Source organism: Hippoglossus stenolepis, chromosome 10 (assembly GCF_022539355.2).
Source record: "Hippoglossus stenolepis isolate QCI-W04-F060 chromosome 10, HSTE1.2, whole genome shotgun sequence".
In the NCBI taxonomy this organism is placed as follows: domain Eukaryota; kingdom Metazoa; phylum Chordata; class Actinopteri; order Pleuronectiformes; family Pleuronectidae; genus Hippoglossus; species Hippoglossus stenolepis.
In genome coordinates, this window is record NC_061492.1 from 8269869 (window position 1) to 8292372 (window position 22504).

Here is a 22504-nt window from a genome sequence, read left to right on the forward strand (position 1 = left end):
GAAGATTCAGCACTTGCCTGTGTCGATTTGTCCTCAGCTCCTTCACTCTCTTCCTCTTGCTGCCCTTCACCAACTGACTTCTTGTCCTCCTCCCCCTCCTCCTTCTTCCTCAGCGCCTCCTCCCTCTTCCTCTTCTCCTCTTTGAGTTTTCGAACACGGGTGCGCGCCACCTGACCTCGCCTGTGTTTCTGCAGCACCAGAGCCGCCTTGCGCTGCTTCACGTATCGCCTGCGCTGGATGTGCTTTCTGAAGTATTTCTGGAGGGTGAGGACGCCGGCACGCACAAGCTTGAAGTGCTTCCTGTGGACAGAGCAGGCGTCGACATGGGACACAGTGTCACAGAGTGAGGGAACTTTGTTTTTCTACTATTTCATATCAGACGGGTCTTACTTGGCAGAGAAAGTGAGAAGGTGAGCTCGGACTATCATAGCAGCTTGGCGTCGGACTTCATCCCTGTCTTTCTCTAAACGCTGCTCCAGACACTCTTTCAAAAACACCTGTGGAGTAGCAGTTAAAGAGTAAACAGGAGGATCATTTACAGACAACCCCTTTACAGTGGAAAATGTTAATCTAACCCTAACCCCTGTCTGGAGGTGTTGCCAAAAGCTCCTACTCATTACCTTGGTCTTGCCTAACTGCCACTCTTTTTTGGTCTTGTCATATTTAAGGAGAATGTCTGTGCTCCTCTTTTTATCGTCTCCAGCTGTTGCTACTTTTTCTTTCAGCATGATCTTATACCTAGATGAGACAAGAGAGATTAAGCAGAAGAAAGAGATTAGACAAGTCCTCAGAAGCAAACAGACTCTTGCGGAGACACACAAAGAACAAAAGAAGATGAAGGTAAATTCAGATTTTTAGGATATTTACCGAGAGAAAAATTCTTTGAAAGTTCTGCGGACGGGGAACCCGGCACGACGGATCTTCACAGTCTCCAGCATCCCAGAATACCTCAGCTGGTTCAGGACGACCTCCGGGTCGAACACATTTGGATTCTACGTATAAAATTTAAATAAAAAAGGATTTAAGATGCGATCGTGCTTTGAGAGAGTATTCATGTGAGTGTGAGACAGAAGCAGAACGACCTTCTCCATGTTGGGTTTAATGCAGCGGATGAAGAAAGGGTTGGACACACTCAGAAGGGCCATGAGAGCATGGAGGGAGTCCTGAGGAGACAGAGAAGAGAGGGAGTCTTAGAGTTTTTCTCCTGTGTGTATTTACAAATGCTTCTCCATGTACGTTAACTGCATTCATCACCTACCCTGAACTGGGAGCTGACTGTAGGTTTACGTCTGGCTGTTCCCATCTTCTCCTCGTTGTTCCTGCTGCCAACTTTCTCAAACAAGTCATAGATGAAGTCCAGTCTGTGAAGCCACAGAAACACAACAGATTACATGTCTACAGCTGATAGGATATGTCAGGAGAGACAACATGAATTGGATTGGGTGAGCGGGTTTCCCTTTCTTTAACATGGCGAGATGTGGCATAAGCCTTTGCAGAGGTATGCACCCCTAAACGCTCTTAGTTGTAATATGTCGAATGACTTGCATCAAAAATTCAAGATAAAGCTGGATAAACTCTAGATGTATTTAAATTTCCAAGCATTTAACCTTCGAATGACTTAAATGAACCTATCACTTAGTAAAATCTATTACAGTCTGAATTTACTACTCACTCACAGTGTGTCAGAGCGTCCTACCTGCTGTCCTTCAGCATGTTTAAGATGTCGTCTCTGAAGGTGTCTCTGTTCTTCTCCAGGATTCCTTTGGCATCATACAAGACCTGACGGAAACAGGTTCATCATAACATTTCTGATGGGCACAATAAAATGGACCATGTGTTTGCTACGTTTTATATAACTCACCTCCCCCGCATAATGTTTGATACCAAACTGATGATCAGCGAGTCTGGGCTTCACATAGTAAGGGTTTGTCTGCAGCAAACAAGAACAAGATCAACATATACATTCATATTTAATGTGATGTTCAACGGCAGCAAAGCAGCTCAACATTTGTCTGACTAATACATAAAGTGCATGAAGAAAAGTGTAAATAACGTACAGCGTGTCTGCTGTGCAGCTTCTCCAGCAGAGTGAAGTCTGTTCCTTTGGGGAATCGACTCTCTTCATTCACCAGAGCCAGTAAACCCAGTTTCTAAGAGAGAGATGGAAAAAACATCATGTTATTGTGTCGTCTTTATGAAATCAGCTCCACTTCAGAAAAGACATCAGTCCAACATTATTAGATCCTACTGGGTTTAGTTTTAGTTTTAAGATGTGTAAAAGCCATTTCTTACTTTCTCTATGAGGTCGAGACACTCTGCATTGTCCATCCAGTCGATGGCGTCCCACTGAACCCCCTCCCTGCGGAGAGGAGACCCAAACAATCATGCATGAACGAGTGTTTTACAGTATTTCTTAACTTCATATCACTGAAAAACGAAAATTGTTTAACACATTAAAAAACTTGTATTTTTATGCATAGAAATTAATGGTATATGCTAATGTTTTTTCGTTTTCTACAATTTGAAATGTTCATATCAGTATTAATACATGTGCTGTAGATGTCTGTTGAAGTGCACCTGTTGTACTCCAGCTGCTCCAGAGAGAAGATGTGCTTGTTAAAGTACTCCTGAAGTTTCTCGTTGGCGTAGTTGATGTTAAACTGCTCAAATCGATTCACCTGGAAGAGGAAACACTTCTTATAAACATCCTGTCCACATGTTGATGAGTTAAAGTCCTCACTGTAAAACATGCAGGAGATCCGAGTCAAGCTGAGAGTTCTGACCTGAAAGTTCTCGAAGCCGAAGATGTCGAGGATGCCGATGGATTTGAAGTTTTCCTTCCCTTTGATTTTCTGATTGATCTTGAGGATGATCCAGGAAAAACACTGGGAATAAAGCGCCATGGCAACAGAGTCCCGGGAATCTACAGCCTGCAGCGGTGAGAGGGAAACCCGAGGGATTGTTAGGATGTCGGGAAGAGGCCGCGAGACATCTATACCGGGGGAGAATAAACATTTGTGCATGTACATACCTGCTCTATAGTGAGAGGGGAGCAGATTTCCTCTCCTCTGAGGATTATGGATCTCTGAGTCAGGACTTCGGACAGCTGGAAGGTGTCCAGGCCCAGCAGCTCACTGGCATTGGTGGCCACTGGAAACACAGACGAAGATGTGTTATACATGTTTAAATTATCCATCTCAGTTTTTATTTTTATACTCTTCACACGAGGCATTCACTGACCTTGCTTGGTGGTGATCTGGGCTCCTCCTGCAGTCATGAACTCGATGTTTCCCAGCTGCAAGACTCCTGACAGCAGCTTGAACATGTCTCTGATCTCCTCCTCTGTGAACTCCAACACCTTCAGCGCCTCCTGCACAAGAAACGCACACGAGAGGAGATCAGGAGCTGCCAGCTTTAAAAACATGTCATAACTAACTGTAAACGTGAAACTGCGATGGTTATTACCCACAACTTTTATTGTTTGTGTATATCTAAGATAATCTGCCGAAAACCGATGAACAAAAGTAAAAACAACCTCCCAGACAGAGGCCCCAAAAAATACAAAGCAGCAAACTACTTAACTAAGCCTGTTTTAAGACATGAACTCCAGACAATGTCCAAAGAATTGGGAATGCTGCAGGAGATGGTGCTGGTCGGATGCATTCACAACGACAGGAAACAGTCACAGTCGGTAATGAAGACAAACTGACCATGACGCTGTTAAACAGTTCTTTGTCATTCAGGCTCTTGTCCTTCATACATCCTGATTGGCTGAGGTAGTGGAAAGATTCCGCAGGGTCTTCCAGGAAGTAGAGGCCTGACGGAGGAAATTTATAACGTCAGCGTGACAGTGGGAGAGATGCAAGATTTTATATCTAGTTATGGTGCGATTATACGCACACTTCCGTTAGATTGTTATCTCAAGTGCATTTCTTAGAGATAAGAAATGTTTTAGCAGAAACTAATTTAGTTTTTAAAGCCATTGTTGATTCGCTGATATAAGCTTTACTTACTTTTATGCTCTTTGGTAGCTCCCGCCAACAGAGCGTAGAAAATGTGGTAGTTTCTCTCTCCAGGGTTCTGTCGCACCACACGGTTCTACAGCAAAAACAATGCAGCAAAGCCTCCATTACCATTTCATTGTGATTCACTATGTAACACAGACAGGTCGGTGGTAATAAGTTTAAACATGACATGTGCAGGCCACAGCCTCGGACATATTCCCAGACAGAGTTACCTTTTCCAGTAAATCTGGAGGGTGGAGAGTCAAGGAAACAACAATCAATCCTGAGCTGCCTTGTCATTGCTTTGTATGATCCTTTAAGTCCACATATAAAAAATACATCTGATAAATATAATCTTATTTGGAGTATGAATGAGGATACAGTCGATGACGCAGCCTCCCTGGATGTTGCCGCACTCAGAGAAGTGAAGCTGGATGAACTTCCCGAAGCGACTGGAGTTGTTGTTGTAAACGGTCTTTGCGTTTCCGAACGCTTCCATGATGGGACTGCAGGGAACATGTAAAAGAAAACCTGAGGTCAGTGTCGTCTGCTGTGGGTGATATTTAGAATATAGTCCACCAACGACTGCATTTCTCCTAAAGCAATATTGTGACTGACCTTTACTTATCTAGAAGGACTCATGAAGCGTGCTGTTTCTTTTTCATGCTTCATATTAGCCCGATTACACACATCACTAAATGCCCAACTCAAACGATGCTTACTCTCACAGGATGTGGTCTTGCTCAGGGGCAGCTTTGAGACTTGGGGCCTCAAGTCTGCTTTGATTCCCAAAAGACTTTATCTTTTCTCTTTGAACTACTACAATTTGGAACAATAGAATAATGTGCAGGGTTACACACAATTGAATTTTTAATAACTACACCCACTCATTTAATGGATATAAAAACAAATCTAAATTCCATGCAAACAGAATTGAATCATAATTTTCATAATTCTGTGCGTATCCATGTATCTCTACTGGTCAGCCTCAGAGCTGCAACAAAATCCGAACCTTCCAACCTCTCAAATGTGGCGTTCTGATGCAGTTTTCTTTTTTAATGTTACTTTAAACTAAACATAGATGAAATCTCTTCCTCAGACTTTGGTAGGAATGTAATAAGCATTTGTTGCACTATTTTGTTGAAAGAATTATAAATCAATTACTTGAAGAATAACCAGATAAATTGATAATAAAAAATATATTTGTTTAAAAGTCACTCTACTTGGACTTGTCCTTAAAGACTTGAGGCTTAATATAGTAAACGTTATGGTAAACATTCTTATGTCAGAGGAAAGAAACTGTCTTCATCACTTCTTCCGTGTTTACCTGCTCTGGACGATGGCCTGCTCCACACGTGTGGTTTTCTCTGAAGCAGGAGTTCCTCCTGATTTCTGGCTCATCACCGACAGGAACTGCAGCAACAGTTTAGTGCTCTCCGTCTTCCCTGCGCCCGATTCACCACTGGAGCACACACGCACACACACACACACACACACACAACGCCATTCAATTAAATGCACTGTGACCTTCTCTGACATTCCCACATCCTCGTCCTAACTTGTGTAATTGATGCTGAGGTTTGATACGCTCATTAGCTCCCAGTCCATCTAAATCACGACCAAGTGAGTTGAAGGCTGAGCATTATTGAAAGCACGAGGACATGTCTGACCCCACAAGTACAGTGAGTCAGTCAGAGAACCAGACCAGGAGCGGTTAAATCGACCAGCTTCACTGAGGAGCAGGTCATGTTGAACAAAATTCAAATTTCTATATTTACTCTCTGTGCTTGATCTTTACTCAGTCGTCTGAATACGTCAGTAATGTCACAACAACTGTAATAGTTCATAGCTGTTATTATGTGTTTCTTCACCATTTTCTGGAAGTTTCATATTTTCGTGATGTAATGGACACAATAAATTAAGTTAAACACTTAAATACATTTCAAGGTAACTGTAACATTATAGTTGAATTAGCTGCTTCTATATTTTAAATATTCAAGTTTCTCAGGGAGAAAAATCTGCATTGTTAGTATTTCTTTAATCGTTTTGGGCGACAAATTCCCAACAAAGAAAATAACCTGAAAGAATATGAATTTTCAGCACCATTTTCAGCGTGTTGGCTACGACCTCATGATAAAGTATAATAAATATAAGTACAAGTCCAGGTAAGTAGGGCAGTAAGAAAAATGGAACCACCCTGTCGTCCAGTGCATGCTGGGATAGGCTGCAATCCCCTGAGAGCCTAAACAGTACAAGCACACACTGTACAGAAACAAGATGGATGGAACAGCAATGGACAGACATGAGGCCGTGAGGCAGGAATTACAGCGACAGTGTACGTGTGAACTCACCTGATGAGGATGCACTGGCTGTCTTGGCGTTTCCAGATGCAGCGGTAGCATTCGTTGGCCACGGCAAAGATGTGCGGCGGCAGCTCCCCCAGGTGGTGCTTGGAGTAAAGGTCCACCCGCTCTGGGTCGTACATAGCAGGGACCTGCTTGTAGGGGTTGACGGCCGCCAGGATGCTGCCGATGTTCGTCTGAAAACACACACGACAGTTCAGCCATTTCTATCTCCGTATCATGCTGTTTCATGGGCTGTATATATACTGTATATATAAAATCTTTTTTGGTACGTTTTGGTTTTCTTTGATGCTATAATAAACAGAGGGAAACGTCACGACTGGTTGGTTTGAACAGCACAGGTTGTATGTGGGATATTTTGGCTTCGTTTCTGGATAGTGGGCGGAAGTGGAGTCGTTTCTGGGTTGTTTGGATTTGCTTTTTTCTTTTGCTGTAAGTTTTTTCCATTTCTCTCTGTTTTAAATAAACAGACAAACGTGTTCCCAATTACAGACACACGTGCCAACAAAAACACATACAGTTCATATATGTCAAATATAAATTCAGTCTTATGCTGATATTAATCTAGATTGGAGGATAAGGGAGAACAATGGAGTGAAAAAAACAGGATATTTATTAGAAAGTTGAGGTCGAATGAATAAGATGACGGAGGACAGATTTCCATTTTGAGCTATCCGTGCTGAAACAGTCACCTTGTCTTCGAACGAGAAACGAGGGGAAAAAGCTTGAGGTCAGCATCGCCCCCATCGTGTCATATTACCCTGACTGTGCACCACACATAAAACTGTGGGACACCATACAGAGTGAACACGTGAACACACTGTGACACAGAAAGATGAAATTCAGCTGATCAGCTTATGGGAAATCCGTCTATGGACAATTTTTCATCATCTAGATCAGGTCACACTCACGTTCTGTCGTCATGGTAATCCTCAGGTTCCCAAACGTGTAACTTTCAACATATCATAACCCTGATCTACAATCCACACCTTTTATACATGTTTGTTCACAATATTGATTATACAGAGGTAGTTGTCTTTTCAAGTCCTCCGTGGTCATGAGTGAGGACGTTATATCAGCTAATGCATCCATTCATTACAGATACACATGAACAAACTGCCAGAGCATTTCTCTAGTCACTATGATTTTGATGCTATAAGATATCCGATTTATACTGTGTGTACCCTTGTAATTACACATGGATCATGCATGGGTTGTTCCTGTTTGCAGTGTGTTCACGTACACTGCTAAAATTAATACTGTGAATGTGTTTATCATCAAATTAGTGGACAAAACAGTTTTTTAAAAGGGAACTATAACCTCATGAAGCCAATAATTTATAAGTGTGCTGATTGTCTATTTTAATGCCACAGCGCAGGCAGCAGAAAGTGGCCAGAGGCAATATTTTCGTTCATTCATCCCATTCTTGTGAACACGATATCTCAAAATCGCCCTGAGGCAATTTCTTCAAATTTGGTACAAAAGTTAATAAAGTGATTAGATTTAGAAGGTCAAAGGTCCTGGTGCTGGTAATTCACTGGATTGTGGTGTAATTGGTAATTGTGACAACATCACACACACATTCAGTTCACTTACATAGATGTTATCCTTCTGGTAGCGCCGGTACAGGTTGTGCATGATGGCGGCCTCGTGCAGCTCGGCCAGCGCTGACATGTCCTCCACCCCGTCGATGCTGGACTGGTGCATGGCGTACACCCGCTCCCTGGTGACCTCGGCCTGCTGCAGGTACAACACCTGGGGCACAACAAGACAAACATACTGTCACTTATCAACACTTCATATACATGTGAATAATATATTACAGAGTTATATTGATCAACTTTAGTTTATGTATATTTATAAAGTGATATTTGCGGCTGCAGCTTTCTAAGCAGTTAGCTTAGCTTAGCACTAACAAATATTTATGTTTTTTTTGTTGTGTTGCATAAAGACGGACTGCATTGCATCGTCTATTACGCTTGTTTACTTGGCACAAGAGCGCAAACTGAAAAAAGGAAAACATGTTTTTCAAACCTCTTCATTCTGAGGTAAATAGGATTCTTTGATGTCCAGCTGTAAAGCGTGTGATGCTGCCTACTGAATGATAAAGGTAATATCTTGAGATTAAAGTAAAGAAGGACGACAGCTTGTTGCAACAGGACGAAAATCCACATGATGAGAACACAGAGCTCCCCCGTTTCATCGATGTCATCTGTCACCATGGCAACGAGAGAGCAGTCTGGGACAAGAGAACCTGACCGTGTGAGGGGAAGGAGGCAAAGTAGAAGAAGAAGAAAAAGAAGGAGGAGGAGAAAAAAGTGAGGACAGAAGGAGAGAAGATGTGTAACAGAGATGATGTGGCAGTGTGAAAGCAGCTCGGTGTGTGTATTCAGGTCAGAGACACACACACGACGATCCCCATCTTTCTTTCATGTATATAGTCCACACACACACACACACACACACACACACACACACACACACACACACACACACACACACACACACACACACACACACACACACACACACACACACACACACACACTAGTACTGGACATAATAGTGATTGTATTTCAGCATCAAGGTCATTTATTCATTCCAGTGAAATCTACTTCTCCAATAATAGAAACACGTCCTTTATAGTACTGAGCTGTTAGTGTGTGTGTCTGTGTGTGTGCGTGTGTGTGAGGCTGTAACAGATGTGTTGGAAGTCTGTTGAGAGTGGCACAGGGCCACGCTGTAGGCGCTCAGACGTCACGTTTTTAAATAAATCCATTTCACTCCAGTGAAACCCTAACACTGTCCTCCCCCCGGCTCAGAGCTGCAGTCAAAGCTCTCAGGGCCAAATAACGTACAGAGCTATTATATCGTTTCCATGAGCACCAACTGTCTGTTAATAAAATGTTTGTTTGTTGAGTCCAGATGGAAGCATGTGTGCTATATATGCCAATATACCGCTGTATTTACTTCTGCCAAGGAGGTTATGTTTTCACTCCGATCCGTTTATTTATTTGTTTGTTTTTACAGCAGGATTACACAAAAACAACTCAACAGATTTCCATGAAACTCGGTGGAACGATGGGACTTGGGCCAAAACAGAACCCAGTGAATTTTTGCACAGATGTGGACAAAGGGGCAGACCCAGGAATTCATCTCTTTCTTTACATCTCCACCACTAATTAAGATAAATCTCTGAGTCTGAGTGCCTTTCTAGTTGTTCCTGTTTTTTACTTTTCCCATACATACAGAACATAATGCAACAAATGTCCAAATATTACAACAACCCAATGAAAAACATGTAGCAGAACAAATGTGGACAAAACAGGACAAATATGTAACAAAAAAACAAATTAAAAAAAATTAAAATTAAAAAGACCAAATCTCCGGGTCTGTCCCTTGATAAGCATTAGCCTTTGCAATTAGAGATTTAACATTGACAGAGAGACTCATTACCGAGAAGAAGAAACAAACAATCAAGCACTGAATGAAGCAAAATAGCTTCTTCATTTTCACTCTTCAAATAATATCAATATAATTTAATAATGAGACCCATTTAACTGGTATTTGACAATATCATGTTTATGTAGGTGTTGCAACTGCATCCTCAACTGTCATTAGCCACCATGTTTTTCCATGTCCTGTCCTATATTTGAGTTAAGGTCCCTTTCCTATAGTTCTTTCTTTAATTTCCACAACACAGAGTCTATACGTTGGGTGAATTCCTGCATCTGTGCGGGAGAAAGACGACGGAAAGCCTCTCAAATTATCCATCAGATTCTCTCACCCTGTAGCTTACTCACTCGCCCTATTAAATCCCTCTCTCACTCTTTGTCTTAATATTCTTTTTGAATCTTTTTGAGTTCTGCTTTACTTCATGTCTCAAACATCACTTCTCTCTCTCATCTCTCCCGACGCCCGTCGCCTTCATCCCTTCCCCCTCATTTGCTTCTCTTTTCTCTCTGTTCTCTCGATCTCTCCCATCCCACTCTTCATTAATTTACTCTCCTCTCTTCTGCCTTCCCCGCGCTGCATTTTCCCACATTTCAAACGCCCTCCTGTAACCTCCATATTATATTTCTGATGTATCCCCTCTGCCTGTTTTATTCATGTTTTTCCTGATCTAACTATCTAACATGCATGGACCCTGCTCACTCATACAGATTCACTTAATGTGTAAATTGTTCAATCTGAGACCCCGGTCTGTAATTGGAGGTTTACTGAGAACAATTTCAATCTGAAAGTCAAGCATGCTTTTGAAATCCAGAGTAAATTATAGTGGAGCAAAAAATAAGGCTTCACACACACACACACACACACACACACACACACACACACACACACACACACACACACACACACACACACACACACACACACACACACACACACACACACACACAGCTATCTCCCTAACATTAACACATTCATGCCTAATCCTAACCTTAACCTAACCACAATTCACATTTTACCCCTGATCTTTACCAGGACCTAAGAAATAACTGGGTCAGGACTTTGGTCCCTGTGAGGAAATGGTTCTTAAGAGGTAAAAAAAAAACTAATGCAAAACACATGCATGTTTATGTGTATATGTATAGATATTATATTTGGTATGATACAACATTTTCGAAAGGTTGAAAAATTCATGAAAAATAATGACAAATAATCTGATTTCTATGTGTAAAAGTTGTGGAGTGCCCCTTTGTGCCTCCCTGATCTAGATAATAATTCTATCATTATTATCTATCCAGATGTTCTCTAAAAAAGACAGGAATATTTTCACTGTAACATTAAAACAAACAGTGCGTGAGCTACCGTCTGGGTATTAAAATAGCCTCCAATGCCAAAGCTGCTTTCAAATATAAAACCTTTAAACAGCAGCTAAAGCAAAGACATTCAGAGAAAACCAGGAAAACCCATCAACGAATAATTCAGAGGAGAAGATGCTGAAAGGAGAGAAAGTATGTCAGTGACTGAAATAAAATCCTTCCAGATCAATCCGGTGAGTTTTAACACACGTTTTGTACGCGGCTCCTTAGTGCACATTAACACAAGTGCAACACACACATGAGCATAATGTACTGTATGTGAAGCAGATGCACTCGTAATAAGTTTGACCGTGAAGACAGTTTGAAATGGGTTTCTTCATTTTTAATAATTCATTATTTGGAGCGAGGACGACAGCGTTAGAGAGAGAACAGAGAGAGAGAGAGAGAGAGAGAGAGAGAGAGAGAGAGAGAGAGAGAGAGAGAGAGAGAGAGAGAGAGAGAGAGAGAGAGAGAGAGAGAGAGAGAGGGTGAGAGAGACTGACATGCATTGGACTGACAGAGAGAGAGGATGAGATAATGTCAAAGTAAAAGTAGAGCACGTTTAACCAACTGTGATTTGTCTTCAGCAGTATCTCTCTTCAGGAGATGACGGGTGCGAGGCTACATCAATATTTAAAAGTGGCTCAGAAATAAAGTTTTAAACATGTAAAGATTTTCACGACGCGTCCCCCCACTTCCTCCAACTATCTAGAAATGAAGTGAAAAAATCCCAAATACGAACGATGCCATCTTGCTCATTTGGAGTCTGCCCCATAGCGATCGGGGGTGGAGCCCCGGTTACGAGGTCCCACCCAAAATACGCACTCAACCAATAAGTTAATCGAGATGTCGAGAGCGCGTATCGATACGGCTCCACTTCACGATCCGTAATGTGCAGACTCTATATAACGTCACAAGCTCAAGATGTCTGCGCCCATATCCAGGATGTTTGAGCTTCATTTTTGTGCAATGCTAGTCGTCCATCTTCCTTTACAGACTATGGGATACATTAGACCTAATATCCCCATGGTAGCAGTATCAATTTGAGCATGTGAGCACCCTGACATCCTTAGCATTTATCTCTGTGAACTGGTGTCCCTGCATCTCACTGAGCATCCACCACAGCTATTGTTCCGTATTGAATACGATCTATTGCAACACTTGTTTGTAGGATTTGGTCTTTTAATGGGATTTGTTGACAATAAACACTCGCTCAGACACACACTACACTTCTTCTCCTGTTTCATCATCGTCTTTGCTGCTTCTCTCCGCCATGCAGCACAATTACACCATTCTTAACCTGCTTTGTTCATTTCAACACAGGCACACAGGCACACACACACACACACACACACACACACACACACACACAAAGTGGATGCAATGGTCTCCCTCTAAAGCCTCTTCATCTGACTTCACAGATTAGCTGCAGAGAGTGGAGAGCAGGCGAGAGAGATGAAGACAGAGAGCTGTGGGCACAGTGACCTATATATTCTGCAGCCCTATATTCACTGGTTCAAGATACATTATCGCACAGCACTTTACACACCTGCAGCTCTCCTCACTGACCTGGGATCAGATCCTGCAGACCTCCATGGTTTTTTTATAATGGGTCTCTTCAGATCCGAATATATTAAAAGCAAAAGGAGAAGCTGCGGCCAGCAGTGCTCTTATGTATGCAGGGAGAATGGGCCAAGTTATTGATTTGCTTATGTGCAAGCATCTACAGGGAGCTGAGGTAACTCAAAAACAAATGTGACAACTTCAAATCTATATATTTAATCTAGTCTTGAGTATCCATTGTGCCAAATTCAATATTATTTAATGCATGGGCTTTGGGCAATCTGACAAAGACACCTGAATCTTTTCTAAATTGTTTCAAATAATCCCAAAAATGAATTTGCTTGTTATAAACTAAGATTTAACCTTGTTTGTGTCCGTTAAGGAGCTTTGAGGAGACATTGAAAAGAACAAGGTAAAAAGGAGAGAGTGGTGAAAATTATCATTCACCCTATTCATTTTATATATGCTCAGTTAAAAATGACTTGCAGAGCCGTATCATACATCCTGCACAAACTGGCACAATAAGTGTCTTAACTCATTTCAGACCGACACAGTTTCCGTCCAGCGCTCACAGCGACCAGTAGCATGTTAGTCTCCAAATGAGGTGCATTGAGGTGCGTTGTTGGGACATTACTATCAACTGGCCAACACATTAGATCTGTCAACGATGTTATTTTATGGGCATATTATCAAGATACCAATATGACCCTACATAAGTGGTTAGAAATGCACCTACACTCTGCCTGTTACAACCACATTGTCTGCTCTCGCACTTTCACTTTGTACACGAACAGATCCATTTCCTCTGAGGAGACAGTTATTATTTTTACTACCGGGCAAATAACAGCAATCCACCAAGGTGCAAGTGCATCAGGCTTTTAAAGGGAACTGGAGATGGCACTAAAACACACCCATGATTAATTAAGAGACTGAGTAAAATCCTTTTGAACGATGCGTCTGGTGCAGAGACCTTTTTTACTGCCATTAAACGAGCAAATGAGAGGCTGTACTTAGTGAATGCTCATTATTATAATGCTATAGCGTAATAAAAACTATAATAACCGTGCTAACTATTCACGGTGTAGCTGAGGCTGAGTTTGCAGGTATTTGGAAAAGTAACATTTTCAGCCTGATGATGGCGCTACCTTAAAACTAAGATTCATCATCTGGGGAACATGAACGCTCATATAAAGTTTTGTTCACTCTGTCACGTTTACCAGGAAACCAATATCAATAGAAACATATCACTAGCATGGCTAAAAACTCAAAACCTGAAAAACTGTGCTCTGCTGTTTCTTTTCCCACAGAGCTGGTTTGAGAAAAAGAGGTCAACTACGAGATTTAACTACGTTTATTCCTCCTCTGCCCCACAGCACTGGAGGGAATAACACATTTCATAAGCCATCACTCTGTAGGATTCTGCAAACCATACTTATCCCTCCCCGAGAGGGATCACGGCCTTGTTCCCTGAAGGTGAGAGCCGGACAGAGAGCAAGAGACAGTGTGTGTGTGACCGTCGTTACAGTTGGTGTGTGTTTGTGTGTCTGTGGTTTTGTGTGCCAGTTTGACAGAGTTGAGTTAATCTCATTATATGATGCTAAATGAGATGAGTAACTATGAGGTCCTCGGAGGGTTAGAAATCTGAAACTGTGAAGGGGGAATGTGGGTCAGGAGATCACACCGCAGCATAAGCTTGTTTCTGAGCCGGATCAGACGAAACAAGTCATTTCTGCGCTTTTCATTAGGCGCATTCAACAGAGTGTGTGTCACTTTTTCCCGTGTGTGTCTGTGTGTGTGTGTGTGTGTGTGTGTGTGTGTGTGTGTCCAAGAACGTAGTTATGTTGTGTACGCAGAGGGAGCAGAGGCATCCCCGCAGCATGTTCTGTGCTCGCGTGAGCTCTCACTGCAGCTTTCACGCTAGCTACTGAAATCCAGGTCACGTAACACACATTGTCCATAACTCATCGCAAACGTCACCTCAGAGTGTGTACGTCCAAGCTTGTGCATGTGTGTGTGTGTGTGTGTGTGTGTGTGTGTGTGTGTGTGTGTGCATACACTGTGTAAGAGTGGAGTTTTCTCTTCGTCTACACACTGTTCCCATGTAAAGTACAATCCTGTGGGGATGTACGTGTCCAATGCAGGTATACATTAGGACATCAGGGTAAAACTACAGTATATGAAAGGAGTCTGACACTGTGACTGTATCCATGGCAACAAGACGAGGAATATCTCTGAAGTGCCTGAACATGCCCGATTATAAATACAAGAATTTTAATTTTAATTTTCATACAGGGTGAAAATTCAGGCTCATCATTTTAATTTGGGCTATTACCTGAAAGGCTTTACATGGTCTGATGTTCAGAAAATGCAGACTGTCCATTGCTGACGCTCGTCTTTTCATCCTCTGTCTGAAACACTTGGTTTTAGCTCGTCTCTTTAAGCCCCTCCTCCTCATGAAGCCCAGTCTGCTCTGATTGGTCAGCGAGCACACTCAGTTTTGATTGGCCAACTGCTTCCAGCGCATATAGAAAATGTCGGGCGCCACTCTCACTTTACCTGGCCTGGTTCGGATGGTCTGATTTATTAAGGGTACATCTTGTTTTCATTTATGCTCATTCGCTGTATTATCTTCAGTAAAATCTTTTTCTTCTGTCTATATCTAGAACCAGTTCTTTGCTGACCTAGTTTCACAGATTCATTCAAATTTCATCTAATCTGATTCTAATCTAATCGTATTTTCTACACAGTAAGTTATAGAGACTTTAAACGGAAAACCTCAGATCATGGATGAGATATTTGTGCATGATCTGGGATTTTACCAATCCAAGGAGATTGGTTTAGCTCTTGATTCATCGGGCAATTTAACTTACAGCCGCCATTGATGGTCATAAATATCAGGTAGTGAATAATGCTGCAAATATAATTATATAATTAGAGTATTTCTGGGGTCACTGAGACAGACTGGGCCCCTGTTGTGCTTCCTGCTGTCACCACAAACCAGACCAGCATGGATCGCAGAACCAGAGGGGTCATAAAAGTTTGCAGGGACCTGGTACCTAGTTTTTGTTCGATTGTAGACTACGCATATTTTCAAGCTACGGTAACATAGCTGTGTCCCAATTCAGGGGGCCGCATCCTTCGAAGGACAAATGGCTACACAGCGGCGCAACTAGGCTGTCTCATTTTAAAGGTTCAGACAAATACGTCCTGCCATTCCTAAGAAACAAAGGATCCAGTGGGTAGATCCTTCCCTGGCCAACCTATCCCAGGATTCATTGCGTGCCAGTGACTCTGTCTACTAAAGCCCTGCCTTCATAAATCATGTCCTCCGCAGAATGCAGCCCCTGAATTGGGACACAGCTAATTGTAAAGTCCCTCCATGAAAAGTTCAGCCAGCATGAAGTCAGAAATTATTTACATGAGTGAATAGAAAAGTAACAATAAAGCACACACCATCATCCCTGCACTGCCTACTATACTTTCCATGAATGAATCCTTCTGAACTGGCAATACTGTCAATATTGTCAATATTCATATATGACAGCTCCATCCTGAGAAAGCAGCGCAAAATCGAGGATGAATGATCGGGCTGTGCAGCATCCACCCTCGGCAGTGAGTTGTGCTGATTTAACATGATAGTTTTGCAGCCCCAGCATTTGTAACGCAGAATCTGTGATGTGGCGAAGTGGGTCAGAGTCTGTAAGATTAAAGCACCAGAGCGACAGAAGAGGAAAAGAGTGAGGGGGAAATAAAACGAGCAAGAAAAACTGCAACATTTACATTTTTGCAATTTTTACTTTCTGATCGACATGCAAGTTTTTGAGGTTTTACTCAAAATGCTTCTGGGATTCACTGAAGTCAAAAAGGTATTTCTGACTAAGATCAGGGGGGTCAAAGGGCAGAGCCACAGGGAGAGATGGGGCTCCTAATGCATGGGTCAGACCCCCACACCCTGCTGATTCCCTATCAAATATTCACCAGCTCCTGCAGAGCGAACATTTAAACACCACCGGCTCGCAGAGAGGGAGGGCAGAGGGAGGCAGGGAGAGCCGGATGGCGGCAGGGGAGGTTAAGGACATTCATAATCCTGAGTGGAGAGGACGCCCGCTCCCATAACCAAAAGCCTGTCTGTCCCCTGCCGTGTCCCCGAACAGGAACTCCGAGCTACAGCTACATAATGAGACGATGCTTTTAGAGCAGCAGCGTCTGGTCTTTGCATGTTTCCAAAGGAAACATGACTTCATTGTACAACTGTGGGGATGGATGGGGATGTTCTTTAGGAGAATAAATGGAGTATTGAGACTCTTGAATTCGGGCTGAAGAGCCAAGTCTATTATTAGCTCCATCTAAATGCTGCCAACTGGAGCGTGTGTGTGTGTGTGTGTGTGTGTGTGTGTGTGTGTGTGTGTGTGTGTGTGTGTGTGTGTGTGTGTGTGTGTGTGTGTGTGTCAAAAACATCAGCAATCCCCCAAAAAATTTAATCCAAAGAGCAATGTGTGCATGTCCTTGCTCTGATACAGATTAGATGAGCACATGCACGCGCGCACAAACCCATAATGAGATTTAAACATTCAATTCCATTATTTTGGTGTGGGGGGGGGCAGCATCATGGCGACACTCTAACATCTGACAATACCGGAACAGGCATGTTGAGCGTTCATATTGCTCTACATCTATCAGGGCTCTCCTCTGGAGGCTGAATGTGTGTCAGAGATGAATTTTGCATATGAATGAGGAGGAGGAAGAGGAGGAGGAGGAGGAAGGAGCTGGGGACAGGAAAGTGGAGCATCATGAGCTTCTATCGATCCACATGTGGAGCAGATGAACCTGCACAGCTGCCTCTCCTTCACTCTGACCTTTTACGTGAACACACAGCAGGTGAACTATTCCAAGCAGCGACTGCAGCTTTAGCTCAGCAGAAATCTCACACTGACACTGTTTACTTCTCCTGTTCAGTTCAAGCTAATGAAGTGTGTTTTCAGATGGAAGAATATAAGCAATTTTCTGATCCATTTACAAAGTATGTTATGTCATTTTTATTCGACAGTTTTAATCAGTTTTTAGATAAAACAACCTGATAGTCTTGAGGTTTACGGTGCTGATCAAAAAAAACATTTTCCATTTCTCCCTTTCCGTATTTCCTGCCATCCCTCTACTGCCGACTCAGTAATAAAGTTATAAAATGCAACCAAAACAGAACCAGGTTTGCCTGTTTCCCTCAGAGCACACATTACCATTAGGACAAGTATTCTGCTGTAAAATTTTCATATTTACAAGGAGACGTGCTGCATTATAGTAAATAAATTGTCAGGGTCCATTTACAAGCATACGTCCTCTCAGATTTTCCAGGTCTTAACACAATCTAGTCAGTTTGCAGAATGATTACTTGGCCTTGGTGCTACATTCAAGCATGATCTCAAAGACATACACCAGCCGTGTGAGTGTGTTCTTACCTCGCCATAGTCAGTTGTGACCACAAGGGTTCCATCTCCACAGGAGTTTACAGTGGCGGGAACGAGCTGCTCCTTCTCCCGGACCCAAACACGGGCTCCCTGTGAAATACAGACATACAAAGATTGAAGTTAAGCTGTGAAAAGTGAACAGATAAAGGAATATTTAGTTACGATAAAATCACGAACCCTATGGTGAACATAGAGGAGGTTATCAGCTCTTATCCAACAGTATCACCCAAGCAAAAATAACTTCTCAGAAGAGTTTGAAATACATGACAATCCCCTTGTGGTCTACAAAAATGAAGCTGCAACACTATGGACAATCAACTAATCATTTTATTTATATTGAAGTAAAAATACACAACATTTGCATTTTCCAGCTTCTCATTACGTCAGGATTTAAATATTTTCATTTCATCATATATGAAAGTAAACTGAACTTCTATGGATATTGTACTGCAATAAAAACTAGCTTGTAAAATAGATCTACTCAGACTGTGGGAAATAGTCTAGAGAATATTTTTACTATTATCAGACATTTTATTGGCAATAATCTTTTAATCACCTCTTGACAGTAATTGAGAAGTTAATTCGCAGATTAATCAACAGTAAAATATGATTTGTAGCTGCAGCCCCTAGTGGTTTCCTTCGCAGAGTGAATTCTTTTATTGCACTGATTCTACTTTGTGTAAATAGTGACACTGACAGGTAGTTTCATCTGTTAATGTAACACAGTCAAGTACTGTACAGTTCCTCCAGTGTGTTTCTGTATGATGAGTGTGCATGGCTGCACAGACAGATGTGTTTAATGGGAGTCAAAGACTAACATCTGGACTTTCTATCAAGGTGAAGCAACACTGCTCGGAGTGCGTGTGTGTGTGTGTGTGTGAGTGTATTACTCATGTTGTGGGGACCTAAATCTGTTTACTCAGTCACATAACAGGGACTTGTCTTCCCTATGGGGACAAAAAGCAAGTCACCATAATGTAAATCATTAAATTCATAGGTGAAGAGGTGAAGACATGTGTTTGGGGAGTGGGGTGGGATGGGGCTGGGGGGGGGCTGTTTGGGGGTCAGAGGAAGCGTGCCCTTCCTGGACCTTTTCACACACACAAAACCCTCTTTCACACAGACCCTGACCTTTGACCTCCAAGCCCTAAAAGGGGCACAGTGTAACAGTGGAGAGAAGAGAGGAGGAAACGAGAGGAGAGGAAGAATGAGAGGCAGTCAACAGATCTGCTGAATAATGTCAAGACTGGACACTGGATCATTTGTGAATTTACCAAAGCACAAGCTCAGATGTCAACAACAACAATAATGCTCCATATTTCATTTATATAGCCTCTTTCTCGTCTTGATCACCACTCAAAGTACTTTACAACAAGTTTGTTAGTCACCCATTGACACACATTCATACACTGCATTCATGTGGAGCACTTTCTCCATCATACATCACTCACACATGTCGTCAGGGGCAAATTGGGATTCTGTATCTTGCCCAAGGACATGCAGAATTGGGAAGACTGGGATCAAACCACTGACCCTCTAGTTTGTGGACGGCCCGCTCCACATCCTGAGTGACAACCGTCCCCATAATGAATTGATTTGTTTGGTCAATTAACAAAACATAAATCCTCAACTATTCAAATTGCTTAACATAACTGATTAATAGTTGTAGTAATTTATTTTAATAGTAAAAATATCATCACATTTACAGGTTTCAGCTTCTAGATTGTGAGGATTTGTCACTTTTCTCTGTGTCATTGTAAATTAAATACTTTGCTGGGACTTTAGGAAAGTTTGATGGGCATCTTTCACCATTTTCTGACACTTAAAAGTCATGAAATGTTTGATTGATTAAACAATCGAGAATATGATTGCAGCCCCAATAGCATTTCATTCACATTCTCTGTCTTGTGCAGCTGATCTCACCTTCCTTCAGGTCTAGATTTTAATCTGGATGATCATTTATTGGAAAAGTATTGACAATGACTGACTTCTAGTTAGGACAAAGTTTCCAGTCATACCTACTTAAATGTGAAGACTGAGAAGAGGCTGGAGTCCTGAAAAGACACCAGATGTGAGCATCTGCATGAACTGAGTAGCAGGGGACGGACCGAAATGAATTGTTGTAGCAACAGATGGTCCCACACCCCGGAGCATCGCCTGACAACTGTAATTTCAGTCTTTTTCTCCTCTTCTCTCTCTTTTTGTTTTGCGTCTTTTTGCCTTTGTCTTGCACAAACACACAAACACACAAACACACACACATACGCTCACACACTGACGATAATAGAAAACCAGAGTTGTGCCCCAGGATACAGAGTTAACCAGGCAGAGAATTATTCACCCTCACACACACAGTACACCACACTGTACATGGACGTTACCCTACTTTACAGTTAAGTTGCCAAAGGTGAGGTTTGGGGGGGGGACGTCAGAATGCTTTTGGAGTCAGACTTTAAAGCTGCTGCTGTTTTCTAAATATAAACTCTTGTCATCATTGCAACTTCGCAGCCTCAATAACACTGGACATTTCCCATTCCAGGTCAAACTAACTAACAATGGGAACCTTGTGTTATGTTGAGCTTATGTTACAAAAAGTACTAAATATCTCACATTGAGATAATCACAAGAGTTGTTGAGGATTCTGTACGAGCGAGGAGGCAAATAAAACATTTGTTTGGTGAACTTTGACCTGCGATATTGTTACAGTGACCATGCCCTAACACACAAACAAACAGAGTGCATGTTAAAATTATTAATAAACAAATCAACAGTCAGTGCATATTGTTAGTCTGGTAGATTTGTGTTATGATGCTTCTAATGAAACTGTTACACTGACGCCGTTAAACGTTTTTCGGAGTCCGTCCGAGCTCCGTAATTCACTCATAGACTGTATGAATTCACTGCATGTTAAATTAAATGCTAATTCACTTTGCATGAACGAGCCTCGTACATCGAGAATCACTCGGTCGACTGAAAAATTCAAGAGCCTCCTCTGCTCTCTCTCTCTCTCTCTCTCTCTTGTTCTCTCCTCAGCAACTCTCTATATATAGCTCTCTCTCTCTCTCTCTCTCTCTCTCTCTCTCTCTCTCTCTCTCTCTCTCTCTCTCTCTCTCTTTCTCTCTTTCTCTCTCTCTCTCACCCGTCACATTCCAGCACATGGAGTCGTTACAATGGCGATGATGCTGTGACTTGACCTGATGACCTCCCTCAGGCTATGAGGCTCCGTGCTCACAGTTCACCAGCTCTTAACTACATCCTGTTTTAACTGATAAAACGACCTCTGACCCCACTTCAGGCCTCTAATACTGCTCCTTGAACGCCCGCTCTCGTGGCATAAATAACACTTTAAAGATATAAACTCTTCTTTCTCTGTGCAGTTTCGGCTTCGTTCGCCATAAAGAAGAATATAATTGCTTTCTCTTATCCGTCTCCACTTTAAGTAAATGGGTCTCTCGTCCCCGGATCGATGTACTCAGTCCGAGCCGTGTGCAATCACTGGGGCAAGCGCAGCGAAAGGGAGACAGAAGGTTATAAATGACCTGCCATCATTACAACCTACACCCACCAACACCCTTGTTCATCCCCTCCTCTTGGCGTCCTCACTTCTCCCCTCCCCCTCGTCCATTACAGGGCCCAGACAGGCAGCAATGGTCGTGCATGACAACAAACTCCAGGTCTGTCTCCGTAAAGCGTTACATGTGTAAAGCTGTTTTCAGGGATGAACTCTGGACAATGTCTGGCAAATTGGGTCGGGACGTTTTCTGGAGTTTGCTCTTCACACAGGAAGAGCACAGCAGGAGATTGTCCCGGTCAGACGCGTTCACAACAAGAGGAAAATGTCCGGAACATTCAAGCAAGGAGTGGCACCTGGTTGGAGAATGCAGGAGGCATTTTGTTTATAGCACATCGACATCAGCATTGGCTCTTAACACCAATAGGTCTCAAATCCGTTTTTATCATCCTGAGATATTTGTATTCTTTTTAGTATTTTTGGTTTTTCTTTCAGTTTTGCATCAATCACATCTTAGAAATGTTTTCTCACATGGCCTCACCGATATTTTGAGGGCATTTAAGGGCAGATGGAAAGAATTGTACAGAGGAACTGATTTGGACCTTTGCGTATCACATGCACAAAATGTCAACTTCAGTGCATTTCCTGAAAACAGCTTACGCCTCTCACTCTTTCCCTGCTCTGTGAAATCCAAACCGGAACACGGTCAAACCCCCCCAGGACTCCATCTCTGTCAATCATCATTTCGTCAAGCTCCATTAAATCTCAACTCTTCTCAATTGTCACTTTACCC

General features: G+C 42.3%; 1 protein-coding gene across 2 annotated transcripts in view; it reads right to left on the reverse strand.

The window, feature by feature from the left end:
* The window catches only part of myo10l1 (myosin X, like 1), a 45186-nt gene that overhangs the window by 12201 nt on the left and 10481 nt on the right, over positions 1 to 22504 (reverse strand). For both annotated transcript variants that reach the window (XM_035169110.2, XM_047341795.1), the window contains exons 2-23: positions 18192 to 18290; positions 7964 to 8122; positions 6356 to 6543; positions 5332 to 5466; positions 4386 to 4510; positions 4238 to 4251; positions 4014 to 4098; positions 3711 to 3817; positions 3241 to 3370; positions 3032 to 3150; positions 2784 to 2930; positions 2578 to 2678; positions 2293 to 2359; positions 2058 to 2150; positions 1862 to 1930; positions 1697 to 1779; positions 1259 to 1361; positions 1083 to 1163; positions 868 to 992; positions 621 to 738; positions 391 to 497; positions 18 to 300 (exon numbers count right to left, since the gene is read on the reverse strand). In XM_035169110.2, the coding sequence (XP_035025001.2) occupies positions 18 to 300; positions 391 to 497; positions 621 to 738; positions 868 to 992; positions 1083 to 1163; positions 1259 to 1361; positions 1697 to 1779; positions 1862 to 1930; positions 2058 to 2150; positions 2293 to 2359; positions 2578 to 2678; positions 2784 to 2930; positions 3032 to 3150; positions 3241 to 3370; positions 3711 to 3817; positions 4014 to 4098; positions 4238 to 4251; positions 4386 to 4510; positions 5332 to 5466; positions 6356 to 6543; positions 7964 to 8122; positions 18192 to 18290 (2538 nt within the window). The remainder of the gene's footprint in view (positions 1 to 17; positions 301 to 390; positions 498 to 620; positions 739 to 867; positions 993 to 1082; positions 1164 to 1258; positions 1362 to 1696; positions 1780 to 1861; positions 1931 to 2057; positions 2151 to 2292; positions 2360 to 2577; positions 2679 to 2783; positions 2931 to 3031; positions 3151 to 3240; positions 3371 to 3710; positions 3818 to 4013; positions 4099 to 4237; positions 4252 to 4385; positions 4511 to 5331; positions 5467 to 6355; positions 6544 to 7963; positions 8123 to 18191; positions 18291 to 22504) is intronic.